The 16,800-nt window shown below is 42.3% G+C and overlaps 1 protein-coding gene across 2 annotated transcripts; it reads left to right on the top strand.

Annotated features, from left to right (window-relative positions):
- On the top strand, positions 1–12,264 carry elavl3 (ELAV like neuron-specific RNA binding protein 3). 2 transcript variants are annotated; one of them, XM_070847609.1, is made up of 8 exons: positions 1–82; positions 7,006–7,222; positions 7,311–7,414; positions 9,467–9,620; positions 9,746–9,971; positions 11,091–11,129; positions 11,724–11,726; positions 11,937–12,264. In XM_070847609.1, exons 1-8 carry the CDS (start codon positions 74–76, stop codon positions 12,262–12,264), a joined length of 1,080 nt encoding a protein of 359 aa, XP_070703710.1. In that variant the 5' UTR covers positions 1–73. The 2 variants fall into 2 exon arrangements, with proteins under 2 accessions (XP_070703710.1, XP_070703711.1); XM_070847610.1 differs by lacking the exons at positions 11,091–11,129; positions 11,724–11,726.
- The last annotated feature ends 4,536 nt before the right edge of the window (positions 12,265–16,800 follow it).

Below are 16,800 nucleotides of genomic sequence, written 5' to 3'. Positions count from 1 at the left end.
ATACAGACACTCAGCCTTCAGCTTCAAGACCAGTGCAAAGGAGGACCTAGATTTCTTTCATTGTACGTCAAGAATGGTTACTGTACGTATGACTCTATTTCTCTTATATCTGTGATGGGGATGTTGTGGCAGCATGCCTGCATGGTATCTCGGTGCCTTTATGGTGGATTTGTTGTGCACTACACTACATGTACACATGTGATGGAGCCATACACTGATTTATTTCACATCTTACTGATAAATCTTTAGGGGAGACCGAGACTGAGCTCCGTGGATGTGCCCACATGCCAAAACACAAGAGCAGCTTTGGGATTAGTGCCTTGTGTTTTTAGTCCGATATGCAATGCCGTGTTATTATAATAAGATTAACAATCGATAGTGGCAATTAGCAATCTCATACTGAGTGATGCGCCACGCCGGCTGCGCTCCAGCCTGCAGTCATCATCGGCGATGGATAAAGTCTTTATCCTGCCATTTTAGGAAGCACTGCCTTTACGTTTCTGTACCACAGACCCTCCATCTGCCCGAATGTCGCAGCTTTGATCATATTTCCTAAAAAACTGCCGGAGTCAACATTTGGGAATTCCGCAGGATTACGGTGATGGAGAGGGGGAAAGGCGATGAGGCGCTGGGTTCAGTGAGGGAGGGGGGGCTCTGCTTTCTTTGCCTGGCGCAGCGCAAGGATGCTGGAGACGGCTTTCTGAGACAAAACATGATGCCTCGGAGGCTGAGGGCCCATCCAGAAAGGCAAAGGAAAAAAAAGGGTCGAGTCACTCCGGGAGGGGGAGGGGGGGGAGGGAGGAGGAGGAGGAGGAAAATTACGCATCCATCGGTTTGCATTGAATCAGACAAAGTCCAAATTCCTCAGGGTTCTCGTTGCGATGCAACCGAGTAAATGGGCTGGAAATCTCTGAGGCCGCGACAGCGAGGACACGCACGGACATCTCCATTTTAAGCGCATTTTCTCCAAGTATCGCACCGCGTACGTACAAGATGGCCATGCTGGCACTGCGCCTGTCGGATAAAAGGAGGATGTGAGCGCTGATAAATTAGCTTTGCTGTGTGCCGACGGCCGGATTGGGCGTGTCTCTGCTGGACCAGGGCCTTGAAGCCTCTAAAGGCCTCCTCCGCTTTGCCCCTTAACGTCCACGGCTGACAGCAGTTTATCTAAGCACGCCAATTATGACCAGGCACATTTACATGAAATTATAGGAGCCGGGAAATAGATTTAAACAAACAAACAAAAACAAAAAAAAAAAGGCAGCAGGAGCGTGGATGCTGCTTGGTGTGATGTTAAAACACATGCAGGTGCTTGATGTAAAAAAAATAAACTATATTATTAGTTTATTTTCTGGTCATTTTGAAATTATTAATGAAAACTGGGATTATATCCGCGCATGACACAATGTCAGGTGGTTCAGTGTATGACTAATAGTAGGAACACAAGATAAATTATTTAAAGGGACCAGGATGTGATGGAACAACTTTAACATTTTGGTGGCAGTGAATTTTAAACCATCTGCATGTTGCCTCCATATATAAAATGGAGGTGGACCCTCCACGTCGTGCCACCGTCAGTCCACTTGACTCAGTCCCAGTTTTACTTTGTCTTTGTTGTAGCCTACATTACCTTTTGTCCCCCCCCCCCACCCCCACCACCCTGCAGACCTCGACAGAATCAGAGCGACAGAGGCTGTGGCTCCCCTCCACATGGTCCGCAGTCCTCCATGCCTGTACCGCAGTGCCAAGCAAATAAAAGCGTTGAGTCAGATAACCTATCCAAGGCACCTACACAATTCAAGGACAAGGGCAGCCGAGGCCCTCACAGTGAGAGCAGCAGGCTCAGTTAAACACACCAAAGGAGAAGCAAATGGAAATCTTAAAAACCTGAAGGTCATTTTTTTTTAAAGTCTCTGAACCAAAACAAAATGATTAAAATCCCTCATGTTGTGTTTTATTTTATTTTTTTAACACTAAAGGCCTGTTTAACTTATATGAGACGTTAAATGCAATAGTGTTATGTAAGCGGTGATCTGCCTCCTGTTGCAGATGACTTCATGTAATAATCAGCAACAAATATAAAGCCTGTAACGCAGACAGAGGCGAAAGGATGTGCTCTCCATCTCTGAGGCGCTTTAAAAGGCTTTTAGCCACAAGATATCGATCATGTAATTCCATTGCACTGGGTACATACAGCTTGGCTTTAATGTGGATTGATAATATCACGAGTGGGATAAAAAAAAAAACCATTATTTTCTCAGATTTCTGCATTTAGAAAAGTGGCCATTCGCCTTTTATGCGCAAATGCTTACTCTCATATATATATTCTACTTTCAACTATAAGACTGTGAACTCTATTAGATAAAAACATTAGCAGATAAATATCTCGAATTGGTGTTTTTTTTTTTTTAAATCTGACCCATCGTGGCGTTTTTTTTGACTTGTAGCTGGCAACTGTAACAGTCATTGTTCCCGGAGAGTCCTGCAGCCTCTGGCCACGACACAAAGCGCCACTGTTTACATTAATATTCATAGTGCTGCCATAGCCTCTGCGAGGGAGAAGAGGAGGAACGGGTGGCTCTTTTGTTTGGTCCTTTCAATACGTTTATTCAGCAAAAAGGCGCTCCCGGTTCATGAATGCCTGCAGAGCTCACAAGTCCTGCTTTTAAACAGGAAAAACAAAAAAAAAAAAAACGTGGGGGGAGAAATAGCTGGTTTGTGTTATGCATCTGTCATATTTAAATATCCCCACGCTGGGCGTGATTGCTCTCTTAATGACTCGCGTGAAAACGTGTAAAAGTGGACAGAATGTGAAACACACGGTCTGGGGGGCTTCGTGGGGCTTCGCGGGGCCTCCGTGGTCCAAAGCCACTCCCTTTTTCAGCACGCCGGACAGCGCCCCGCGTGCTGCGAGGACTCGCAGGACAGATTTGTCTCCGCGAGCCTTTGACGGTGTCTGCTCCCATCTTATCAAAGCCTCACACGCTCAGAGAGCTGAAATCTTTTAGAAATCTTTTCTTCTCAGTCTGCGGAGCGGAGAATAGAGAAGGATGGAGCCTCAGTGCACGGCTGACATGAGCTGTGACTCCTGTCGTCCTGTTGTTTTACAGCTGCCACCATGATCCCTTAAGCTGCAGAGAGTGTGGCTAATGCCCTTTGTTCGGGATAATCCTGTAATCTGTGTTATTTAGAAGGCTCATTTACACTTCAGCCTAGCATTTGGGTTTGATTCATGCGTTCCAGAAAAAAATATATATCTTTATATAATGCATTATAAGGTGGACGAGAGACAAGGTTACATATTTAAAGGAGACATCTTTGTCAGGATGGTTAGCTGGAAATCTCCAGATGGATTCTTGATCTTTATTGATGATTAGTGATTTATTTCAAATCTACATTAAGAAGCACTTGATCTTTTTGCTGGGACTTACTGCCAAATCAAAATACTGATAGTGACCATGTTATTCTCTCTAACAGTCAAACTGAGTCTGACTCTTAGTGCATCGTACCTCTGTATCATTAAACTGGCAAATAATTATTCCTCTGTACATTATAGCCTCCAGTGCTGCGCTGCATTTGGAGCAGAAATGAATTGGGGGATCTGTTTATAGGCATCAGAAGGCAGAGAACAGCGACTGCATTTACATTCAGTCATGTAATGCTTCTGAGTTTTGTAATTTAATTGTGTACAGTGTAGGTGGTACGTGTGCTTGGCAGTGGAGGCAGGGCTCTTGTTTGCGTGCAAGTCTGGGTTCATGTGTTTGGCAGTGGAGGCAGGGCTCTTGTTTGCGTGCAAGTCTGGGACCATGTGTGGGCGATGCTGATGCAGTACATTAAATATTAAGGGAGATCTCACAGAACCCCCAAAATAGAAAAAAGCAGTGTGGGACACACAGCGCTACCCTAACAACTGGAATCTTTGTGAATTTTTAAAAGAACATTTTTTAAAGATGGCATGTTTTTTTTTGTCTGTATTAGATAGTTAACAAGGGATATGTTGAGAGAGAAGGGGGCAAAGATATGCAACAAAGGGCCATATTTACACTCAGTACCCCAGGGGTGAGCGCTTTTATTGTCTCCAGCAGTTGAAGATGTCTGGAGCCTATAGATGGAGTAGATCTATATTGGTATTCATGCTTTTGTTGGCCCTCCTATAACATTACAATGATTTATTGTCTCTTTGTATCATATTCATCGGGTTACTGCAAACCAAACTGTAGACTATTTGATTTTTGTTGTTTTTGCACAATATGAAATATTCAAAAAATGAAACAATCCTCTGGTTTTTTTTCCCCGTTTGTGTTTAACCATTTTAGTTTGGTTCAAAAAAGCTTCAAAGCTTGACTTTCCACTGTCGTTTGTCCATGAAAATCTTAATCGTAGTTGCTGCTTGTGTCAGCCAATCTCAGCCCGTACTCAGAGGGTCTGTGAATTATATAACTTCACACTGCTCACTGGAGATGTGTGTTCTGCCATGCTGAGGGTGATTTCTGTTGGCGAGTCAAATTTGCCCTAATATGTTTTTTCTTCAAAATGCTTTTGTCATATTTGGGACACAGTTCAGCTTCCAGCTCACATTTCCGTCAAATGCATCAGAGCACACAACGAAACACTGGGTTAATATTACAATAAATGCAACACAACAGCTCGATTCCACCTTTTTCTTTTTTCTTTTTTTGTCAACATGCGTTAATCGTGTCATAATGGCACGAAAAGATAGTCAGCAGGCATTTTTCGCCAAGCATCAAAATGTTGATGTGACAGTTTGCTATCTACGTTGCACAGCCTTTGTGCGCAGATGTGTGTCTGAAGTATTTTATTTTTAGGCTATCTTAACTCTGCCACTGTGCTCCTTTTCCCCTTGTCATTATCAATTTGACTGACTGATATTCCCTGCTTCTGCAAAGCCATGTAATATTCATGCATGGAGGAAAAATGTCTGACCTGTATATGTGCTCCTAATAAGCGCAGACACAGACTCGCAGTGAGCTTAAAGTAAAAAAAGCCATCCAGCCATTAGAAACAATGCAGGCTTTGAGGGGCTGTTACCTGGGCAACGTGAGTGGAGGTGAGGCTCGTGGCAAGACGGCAGGTTACAGAGACGAGGGGAGAAAGGCAGCTTAGACAGACCCATTCGCAGACGCTGGAAAAGAAAGAGAACAAATGGAACGGCACGAAGATTTGAAGACTCTTAATGAAGTATTTGAGCAATATTTTGATAACAGAAACAGGACTTGTACAAATACAAATGACTTAGAAGAGATGGTGAGCAGTGAATGAAATTAACAACCTGACAGAAACTCCCCATGCATGTCAATAATCTTCATTCTTTCTGTGATCATTCCTCAGTCACTAATGAAGAAAAATTGCTCTCCCTTAGTTGGGAATTAAAACAAAGCTGGTTATTATTCATTAGAGGACAGCAACCAAAAAGCAATAGGGGCTAATAAGTTATAAATAATATTAATGCTTCAGTGACATCTACCGTGTTTCATCAAGTCAAGAAACTCCCTGAATATAATTTTGAAATAATTCTGCAGGTTCATTAATTAAGTCTCTTTGTTGCTTTGGACTACATTGTAGGACCCCAAGAGCTTTAGAAGAGACTGATTTATCCTTATTGGCACTTGTTTCACTCACCAGTTAGAGATCTGCAGCTCGGACCCACAATCTGACACAACAATTTACAATTTAGCACCAGTGTCCCACTGTACATGCAATAAACTGTCTATCCAAACACTTGGTACTTTCATTTGTTAAAAAGGAGTACAGACATGGAAATGCATCAAAATTTAAAGTGCTTCCTGCAAGAATGCACACACATGGTAATGTTACAGAGGGTAATTTTAGTTCCATGAGTCAACAAGGAGAACCCAACTCTAAACATGTGGACTTATTTACTGTGACAAGTGCAGTAAGTGAAATATTTAATCTGATAATGTTTGGTCTTGGAAATAACACAGATGCAAATGCGGAAATGTCACTAATTCAATATGTGCATCATAAAATAGGATGTAAAATTAAAATAGTTGATCGTATGACTAAAACTGTGTTTCATGCATACCCTTTGGATATTAGATATTTTTCCAGTTCAAACAGCCGAACAAATCAGAGCAGCGATATAAGATCAGCATCACATTAAGCAATGACGCCGCAGCCAAGTTTTTCTTTTTTTTTTCTCCCCGCTTTGTTTGCAGTGGTTTTCCATGTATTCCACTTAAAACAATGACCAAGAAACAGAGGGCAAGGTGTTGAGTGTGAGGAAAAGGGGAAATGGGAAAGTGGAGCAGGAAGTTTTGTTTCTGGCCACACAGATGTTCCTTGACAATCCCCCGTGGATCAAATTAAGCAACACGGTGTATAGAGCAACACAGGACACACAAACGCTATACTGTGCACTAACCCACACCCTTACTGCTCTAACAAAAATAAATGTCACTTGACCACAAAGAAACCTTAAAGTCAGAAGAACAAACGTGTAATCCCAGAGTATTTTTCTACCAAACCGTGCCTTTCCTCATTTATTGCAGCACAAAATCCATTTAACATTGTCACTCTCCCTTTTGTCAGTCGTCGCGACCCCTGCCGCCCCCGACTCCCCCAGTCTCAGGCACCACCATCAGTATTATCCGTCCCTGTGTAATGATGTAATGGTGTTTGACCCTGGAAGAGAGTGGGGGGAGGGGAGGAGTAAGGAAAGAGGACTGTGACATCTGCAGGACCAGAGGCAGGGAGCGAGAGAGGGGGAAAGACGGGGTGAACGTGGGGGGAGGGGAGATGATAAATCAGAGCGTGTATCCATCTCCATTTTAGAAATGCTGATAGCTGACCTTTTCCTCAGACAGTGACAGAGTGGACAGCCTGTGTGTGTGACTGTGTGCACAGTTTATACTTGTTTATGCATGTATCATATGTTAAACATCAGCACACGTGCATTTCTACAGCCACGCCACCACCGTGTCACCTTAGGAATCATGAATCTAACTCCACCCTCTTCCTCAGCAGATAATCAGCACCATGGAAACCCAGGTGTCCAACGGTCCAAGTGGAACCAGTCTGCCTAATGGTCCCGTCATTAGCACCAACGGCTCCACAGATGACAGCAAAACCAACCTGATCGTCAACTATCTGCCTCAGAACATGACCCAGGAAGAGTTCAAAAGTTTGTTTGGTAGCATTGGAGAGATCGAGTCCTGCAAGCTAGTCAGAGACAAGATAACAGGTACAGCACTCTGTCCGCGGTGAAGTATTACCTCTGCAGCTGCTTTTGGGAATCACTGACTCCACTGTGGTTCTTTCTTTGTCTGCAGGTCAGAGTTTGGGATACGGCTTTGTAAACTATGTGGATCCAAATGATGCAGACAAGGCCATCAACACACTCAATGGTCTCAAACTGCAGACTAAAACAATCAAGGTGAGCAGGCCTCTCTGGAATATCCACTCCCTCGCTTTTTGATTCTCGATGCACACCAGACAAAAAAAGAGAGGAAGTGGAGATTTTGTCAAGGGGTGTTATGTCGAGAGGTGGAGGCAGACGTGACAGAGGGAGGGGAGGAAAATGGGGAGGAGGAGGCAGAAGGGAGCGGTGGCTAGAACAAAGAGAGTAAGAGAAAGGGTGAAAAGAGGAGAGTGGAGGTCAGAAAGCAAGGGGCGGACAGCATGCAGAGGTTATTGTGATGGAAATGTAATTAGGAGGCCTGACTGCGGTGCAGAAGGGTCAGTCCAGGTTACCCCATCTGTCTCCAATCTAGGCTAATTAGGGGGCTTCTTTGTCCCAAAATCAGATGAGGGAAAGAGGGGGAATATTATTAAACAGGACTTCCTTACCCTTCCATCCACCCCTGACCCGATCAAAGTAGATCAAAGATTAAGACGAACTGCAGGATTGAGAAATCAAATCTGTGAGAGAGCAGAGCAGGTGATTTACCAACAGCTGGCCATGAATAGGGACGTTAATTCTGACTAAAGACTCATCAAACAACAAGTCGAGAACAGGATTTGGTTCCTTTTTGGAGGAACAAATCAAATGCAGATTTGTGAATAATTTTCATAGTATTTCTTTCATAGCAGGAGAAATTACTTCTTACTCTGGAACAAACATGTAGAAAAGTGTTGACAGTCATGTTATAATGTTGATTTTATGTTATGACATTCGTTATTAATTTGATTTATCTCTACGCAGACTGCTCTGTCTATTTTGCTAGCGTCTTAATCATTTATTCTTTAATTTAAATACCATAGTTTAATGTTTATGATTTTGCAGGAGGCTTCAACAGAGAGAGATGCGGATGTGAGGGAGGGGGCAGCAGTAGAAGGGTAGGGGGGGTAGCTCATAGAGCAGAATGCCAATGACAGGATTAGAGGCCATATGGGCTTCAGGCACCATCTGTACTGTGGGAGCGACAGGGAGAGGGTTAATTATAGGGCAGCCTCTGCTCCCCGAACACAGCAACTCCCCCCTGACTCGTCCAGAACACCCTAATCACTGCACCACACAACCCTCCTGCTCATACAGTCTGTCTGTGTACACAATAGACACTGGTGCTTAGTGCTGATGGATGAAATCAGAACACCTGTATTCGTTTGACAGATCAAAAGATTTTTTAAAAAATTCACATCCCAGCTTTCTTTGCACCTGTGAAATAAGCAAAATCTATTTTAATGCCACAAATATTTATAAATTCCATGAATATTTATATTCATCATACAAATGCTTCTGCGTGTAAACAATGCGAGGGTGAACAGTATGTTTATAAGTTGTCAAGGATCCTGCAAGTCTTGTGATGCACTTACATTGTTTGCTGTTTGCCAGCGGAGCTGCTCTCCCCCAGAGGATAGAGACAAAGGAAGGAGGCAGGACAGGGAGGGCAGCTCAGCCTATCTCAGACAACACTCACTCTGTCTCTCCATCACACACAAACACAGCACTGCCAGCAACGCGCCGAGCTGGATTATCTATCACACATGTGTCCACATGCTCCCATGAAGAGAGAAACAAGAATATGTGTGACTTTTTCTTTGCAATCAATCACGTACTCCTTCTGCAGCACTTTTCTGAAAAGTAGACCAACAGAAAACCATAAGGGATATAAACACAGACACACCGAAAATCGCCACACACTAATTAAGTCACCAGTGAATTCAGGAAAATACATCAACTAAGGCTGATGTTTTTCAGTGCAAAACAAAGCGGCCACTTGGGCTTGTTAACAGACGACTGGTATCAGTTTGGGTAATGGAACAGTCATCATGGTGCTTCTGTAATGGTCTCATTGTGGCGCAGTGTGAGCTTAAAGGCCCTGATTGAGTCCACAGATAACAAAGGCAGACAGTTGGGTCTGTGGAGAAATCAGCAGGAGTGTTTGTGGGGAACTCTCTGAGAGAACCTTGTGATTTTTTTGGGGGGGGGGGGTGGGTGTATTCATATAACAAACTTTAAACGATTTGTTTAATTTGGGTGTTGTAGGTATCATATGCTCGGCCAAGCTCGGCATCTATTCGTGATGCAAACCTTTACGTGAGTGGACTCCCCAAAACTATGAGCCAGAAGGACATGGAGCAGCTGTTCTCCCAATACGGTCGCATCATCACATCACGCATCCTAGTGGACCAAGTCACAGGTATAGCCTTATTTCACTTTTCAAGCTGTCACTCAAGCACCCTTTGTAAAAATCAAAGAGAGGTTGGCAGTGGCAGTCCTTGATGCCAAGGTAGTAACATCGGTCTGTTTTCTTAATCGGAGCAGGCATATCACGAGGAGTGGGCTTCATCCGGTTTGACAAGCGAAATGAAGCAGAGGAGGCCATCAAAGGTCTGAACGGACAGAAGCCTTTGGGTGCCGCCGAGCCCATCACTGTCAAGTTCGCCAACAACCCCAGCCAGAAGACAGGCCAGGCCTTACTGACTCAGCTGTACCAGACTGCTGCCCGCCGCTACACGGGGCCCCTGCACCACCAGACTCAGCGTTTCAGGTACTGAACCTACACCAGCCTCACAGCCCTGTGAGTTCAAGGATAGATAGTCTGTAAAACGCTGTTACGAGACCAAGTCACCGGTCATTCTGCTGTGCTAGCCCTCTAGTTTGCAATAACAAGTGTTAAGTGTGACAATATTTCATTGTTTTAGCATGACTTGGAATATCATTACTGAGTCAACAGTCAAAGTCAGGTCTCTAAAAAGTGTGTTTGACAATGACCAAGCCTCAGCTACACCAGAGAACAGCTAAGAGTAAATATACAAGAAGTGGCACACCCCAAAAACAGCAAATGTTGTCTAATGTTATAAGAAGAAAACACATTAAAAAACAAAACTACTTTTTCTGTCAATATTAACACAACTTTATTAGTAAACTTTTCCTTTAAGCAACACTAGTGCTTTTTAGTACCGAAGGAATTGGCAATATTGTATTGTCCCTCCTTCTCACTCTTGTTCTCTGACTTTCTTTTAAACTGCAGCATGATCCCTTCACTTGGAAAGGGACCAGATCCAAATAACAGCTCAAAACCAATGTAAGAGACCAGATTTTTCCAAATACAATAAAAAAACTAAAGCTAAATAAATCTTGGTTTGAGAAGAGTCGTACTGAACCTTTGAACTCTGCCTATACTACATAGGCTGTTACAGGCATCATGGAGAGTGAAATTGCCAGATGTTGGCCACATCTACATGGGTAATTTTAAATAAAGGTTCAAAAGGTTTGAAAGACAAAGGCCTCCAGTGTTAAATATTGTCATGGAACCTCACAAACAATTGTAGATGCCCTTTCAGGCTGGAGTGCTCACTCACTCAGTATGGATTACTTTTAACCAGCAGACATTTATCTTACATTTAAACTATTAAAGGGGAATCTTATTTTGGAGCTTAAACAACTGAATTCACAATGAACAATAAATACCATCTGAGACACATAATGACAAGACTATTTTACACTCCATCAGTTTGTGGTTGGATGGTTTGGGACTGCGCTGCAGTGAAGGATGCCCTCTGGAGGCCAGCTGGTGAAGAAGCAACATGTTAACTGAAAGCCCCCCTTCCTTGTAGATCTCATAACTAACTTCTGCATCCCCTTCATTCTCCCTCTTGCGTTGCAGACTCGACAATTTACTAAACGCCAGCTACGGAGTCAAGAGGTAAATGCCAAAGGTGTACTTTCAAAAGCATCCATGCCAAAATAAAACCTCAAACAAAGTGCTTGGAATACCACCTGCTGACTTCATCTCGAAATCAGATATAATGGCCATAATTCTTACTGCCCACTGCCCATTTAACCATGTGACAGACGCAGCCCAGACAACAAAATACGATCTGTAATTGCACAATAAGCAATGATGCAGCCTTCTAACAGCAGGGTATTCTGGCATGGCTTTGTTTAACCTTTTCGTTCTTTTGTTTTCGATTGATAGAAATAATTTCTATGTATTTATTTATGAACTAACATTGTCAGTTTCCGTTGCTTTAATGTCCCCTTTTTTTCACCAGCATGGACATACCAGATTCCGTTTGCGTCTCCTCTGTTTGCTCCAGTTTGTGTATGATTTGATTCCAATTTGCTTTTCATCCCTCTCTAGGTTTCTGTGTTTTGTTCGATACTGTGATTTTTGTTGAACATTGTGATTCATGTGTTTAATTCTTCCAGAGGCTTTGGTCAGCAGAGAAAATGAGAAAACATGCACATTGTGTGGGTGTCTGTGTCTCAGGGCACACAGTGTCATTTTGTATGAAAGCAGGTAGTTTGGAGCCACTGTGGTGCCCACACATATTTATCTACGTACTGTACAGCAGAGGGGATGGAGATGGGGTCCCCCGACTCCATACCCGACTACAGTCTGTATCACTTCTCACAGAGAGACATGCCCATAAGAGACAGTGTAGAGCAATGACTGCTGTGTTGAACTTCAGAATGACACCCATGGTAGTTCTCCTACTCTCTTCCCCAGATTCTCCCCCATCACCATTGACAGCATGACCAGCCTGGCCGGGGTCAACCTTACCGGTCCAACTGGAGCCGGCTGGTGCATCTTTGTATACAACCTGTCCCCCGAGGCGGACGAGAGCGTCCTGTGGCAGCTCTTCGGGCCCTTCGGCGCCGTCACCAACGTCAAGGTCATCCGTGACTTCACCACCAACAAATGCAAGGGCTTTGGCTTTGTCACCATGACCAACTACGATGAAGCCGCCATGGCCATCGCTAGCCTTAACGGCTACCGCCTGGGTGACCGCGTGCTGCAGGTTTCCTTCAAGACCAGCAAGCAGCACAAGGCCTGAGAGAGAGGCCGCTGGCGCCGACTCCTTCGACCTGCAGGGAGAGCCACCTGAGCTCCCTGTGCCATCACTCTACATGGGCCTGGACTGAGTCTCTCTCTGACACATTCTCACACAAATTCATAATATATTATCACAGACATGCAGATACACACATACACGTGCGCACACACACACACACACACACACACACATAACCAAACATATCCATACGCAAGCATACACAAGTCAGAGTTTCAAACAAACACACTAGTGGAGTTTTTCTTTTCTCTTTACACAACATGCTAGTCCTTCCCTATATTTGCCTGGATTGAATTAGAAGGGGTACGTAGCTGGTTTGTTGGGTAGGGGCGAGAGCTATCTATTTAGGAGACAGTCTAACGAATGTGACAGAGAATGTGTGCTGAGTGCTTTGATTGAATTCAGGCAAATAACGACAACTGATGAACAAAACGATCAAAAATTTAAATATGATGACGAATATGTGCAATTTACCCAAACTCTTTACCCCACCATCTCTCCCATTATCTTGCTGGAGAGGATGTAGTCACTTTTTTACACTTGGGCATTTTGAATCAGCGATTTTTTTAGATCAAAGAAAATGAAATTAAAAAACAGTGTTCTCTTATATACGTCTATTAAAATATAACTATATATTCAATATTTAAGGTGGTTACAATAGCCGAGTATGTAAGCATTTTCTAGAAACTTTGACTACTGTTTCCTGACCTGCATTAGGTGGTGCCTAGCGTAAAGGCAGTTTCTCTACCCTATGTGAGCTTGTTAGCTCAGACCCAATAGGATTTAGGCTAACCAATGAATACTGGTCATAGAAAAGAGTAGTCCGAAGGCCATCAGAATCACTCTTTCCCTCACAGTCTCACACCGAACAACACAATAGTACACTTATATATCACAGAAACACAGTTCAGTAACTAGACGATATATATGCATATTTAGTCCACAAAAACATTAAAAAAAAAAAGTTCCTGTATTTCTTCTAATCTATCCTAAACACAAGTAGACTGTCTGTGAACTCAGAGCAGAGTGGCAGTGCTCCCATGGTGACAGTGCTCATTAGTGACTCTCCGGTGGGCGAGGGCGTGACGAGTGCGAGAGAAAAAAAACGTTTCACCATAACGCAGCCACATCAAAAGGAAAATACCGGTGTTTTTTCACTTTTTGCATCATTTATTCATCTGCGCGTGTATTTCATATTACCGACAGACCGCTTTACTTTTTGCGTGGCTTTGACAGCCATGATTTGGTGTGATATCCCTTTAACTGAAAGGCCGTCTAGTGTGAACAGACCGAGAGGAAAAACAGCAGACAAGATGTGAAAGACGGCCAAATTCATTGCTCTTGCTGACATGCTTTGATTATGAATGTCACTGTACTCAAGACAGGTTATGTCTTCAGTTTAATTTAGATCATGGAAGCAGGGGATTTGATAAGTTTGAATATGACTACAGCCCAAGTAGCTGCAAAAAGTAACTTGAACAACACACCCCATGGACTGAGCAACGGTCTAGGACTGTAGGTCTGTAGAGACGTTATGCAAATGAGCAAAAACTCAAGAGCACCGGTATTATTCTTCTGTCTAGTCCACAGATAGAAGCTCCCTGAATTAATGAGGTCAAAGTTTTACCATTCAGTGGAACACTCGGGCTCTACAGCAGCAACAACACGCATAGAGCAGCTTAAGAGGACTGCAGTTCCAAACGACCGAACATTTAAAAGTGACTTGGAGTCACGTGTGTGAGCGACGATATCTGGCAACGTTAAAATCATCACTGATTCCTCGAGGAGAAAGATTACCTGTTCCTCCAGCTTTGCCAAATGCTCCTCAGACTTATTTAAAACCCCTCTATTCTCTTAAAAGCTTCCCAGAAACTTTGAACTCCCGCCCTTTCAAAAGGTGACTGTACAACATCAAGCCTGCAAATAAGTGTCATAATTATACTTCTGTTTACAACAGAAAGGTATTTATTTATTTGCTTCAGATCCGTTTGGCACTACCACAAAAATAGCAGTTCTCAAAATATCCCCAACCCAATTGCATGAAAATTATTTATGGCACCCTTGATGAAATGATAAGGCCAACCTGTCTAGCTGAAGTGTCTGTTTCAGACCAGACTTAAGAGTTACCATGGGGAGAGCTAATGTCTTTCAATATCAAGACATTTGCACATGATAATAGATTAAATAAGGTCAACTATATTCAAGACATTTTTGCTTTTGCTTTTCTAAATGACGCTGTGTTAGCCAAAGAGGACGATCTCTTTGAAAGGATTACATTAGAGATAAATCTATTTTTATACATACAAAGGAACAAGACCTTGTGCTGAATTTTTACAGATTCTTAAGCTTGGAAAAATTGGGACATCGCATGGCTTTATTTTAAACCCTCTGATCTTTGCAGAGCAAGGGGGAATAAGCATGCGGTGTATGGGTGGGGATTTAGGGAGGGGGCGAAGGAACATTGTATCTCGTACAAACTTAACCGTTCAACCATATCAAAACAATTGAAACAAACTTAACACGGATGAATTTGATGTAAAAAAAAAAAAAAGAAGTAGAAGAAAAAAGTGAAATTAAATAGTTGGGGGTATAACCTGACAGACACATCTGTAATTTTGAGAGCGTAGACACACTCGCATCTCTTGTCCTGAAGTTGTGTACAGTGTTGCTTCAATGATGGTGCAGTGAAGTGAAGTTCTTTGACTTGAGAATCCCAGACAAAGCTGCAGTGAGACCGGCTCATTGCCCAGCTGAAAAACTAAATAGCTGCTTGCAAATAAAAGGGTAAAACGCAGATTCAAAACAGTGATGCAGATTCATAATGAACACTGAGCATGATTCTTTATGATTAGATAGATTTGATTTTTGCCAAAGAATTGCTTTGCAAGTCAGTACCAAGAAGGATAAATTAAGACTAACTATATTATTCCCTGAGTAATTGCTGTACAAATCTATGTTATTTATTGAACAAGGACCCTCTACAATTTCAGTTATCATTACTTTTGAGTATCTAAGTTGCGCATATCAGTTTGCATTTGTAAATCCTTAAAAACCACTAAACCAAATGCTAAAATGAAACAGTTGCAAGCAATCCCATTTGCACACATTTCATGCAGACACCGAATGATCGAGAAGGCATATCAAAACTAAATAGTGATCAATAAGTTCACCTCTTGACAAAGGGAAAATTGTATGCATTAATATAATGTATTTCCCCCAACATTTATATCATCTGCTTTGTCTTGTGACCAATTTAATCCTTTAAAACCGTTAACATTGCACCACTTACTCTGGCATGTTTCGAGCTGACTCATGCTGTTTCACCCCCCCCCCCTCGAAAAATACTCCAAACTATCGTTGCTTTCGTGTCCAGAGCCGACCACGTAAAGGACTAGTTTAGCTGTTTTTGGGTCGAGCAATTCGCAAGAGAGGACTGAGCACTTGGCGAGACCAGTGATAGACGTTAGGAACAACCCGAGATAACAGGCCACGTTGAACCGCAGCTGGAGTCGTTTACCCGGCCATGTCCGATGTAGTACAGTCAACCCACCAACCGAACCCACAGCCCAAAATGACCTTTCATACACAGTCTATACGAAGACCTACACCTGATGTACAGTAGAGAGCCAAGGACCATGGCAGGAAACAGTACTACACTGCTTGAGCAACAACAATAATCATTTAAAAAGACAAAAAAACTTTCCTATGGAACAGTAAGTGCAATGTGCTTTGTTTTTATATTGACTGAGAACAAATGATATATATTTTTTAAAAAAGAAATTAAACGTCACACTGAAAAGGTTTGCGGAACAGTGAAAGGAGCAAAAGTTCAGACAAAAACCATTAAAATGAACAGACTCATAAAGAAAATCAAACAAGCAATGAGAGCTCTGATCTAGAAATTTCCACAATCACTTCCTCAGCCCCTAATTTGTGCTCTGACCGTGCAAGCTCAAACAAACTGCATATTTGGCTGACTTAATAGAGCAATTCTCAATGACCTTGAAAGGAATACTGTCTAATATATCATCAGTTTTAGCCCATGTCGATTTCAAATATCATTTTTTTCCTGTAATTTATTGATTTCATTTACATATCAAGACTCACTTGTTAAATTAGCGTATTTGTGTTGTTGATGTTGCCATAGAGAACACACATGGGTCAAAGATTATGTTTGGTTGCATTGATTGGGTACAGTTTATTTTTTCTTCCATTATTTAATTAGTTGCAGTTTTTACAGTGTATGCAGATTTTAGACTTAGTTAGATTTTTTTATTTCAATCAAACTGTGTTCAATTGTGTTTGTAAAAGTCTGTGGTAGCTTTTGTTGCAACATAAAATAATTTAAACAGAAAAAATTCAAAATAGCGCCAACAAACTTGTATTATTTGGGCGACTTTAAGCTTGTAGTTTTAACTTATTGTTAACTTAAAAACTATTTATTATGATTATTATTATTGCCTCGTATAAAGTATGTTTTGTGTATATTTATGGTTTATTTCATTATATTTGCAAGTT

Source organism: Pempheris klunzingeri, chromosome 17, assembly GCF_042242105.1.
Source record: "Pempheris klunzingeri isolate RE-2024b chromosome 17, fPemKlu1.hap1, whole genome shotgun sequence".
NCBI classification, from domain to species: Eukaryota; Metazoa; Chordata; class Actinopteri; order Acropomatiformes; family Pempheridae; genus Pempheris; species Pempheris klunzingeri.
Note: the sequence above shows the minus strand (reverse complement) of the source record. Positions and strands in the feature narration are given on the sequence as shown.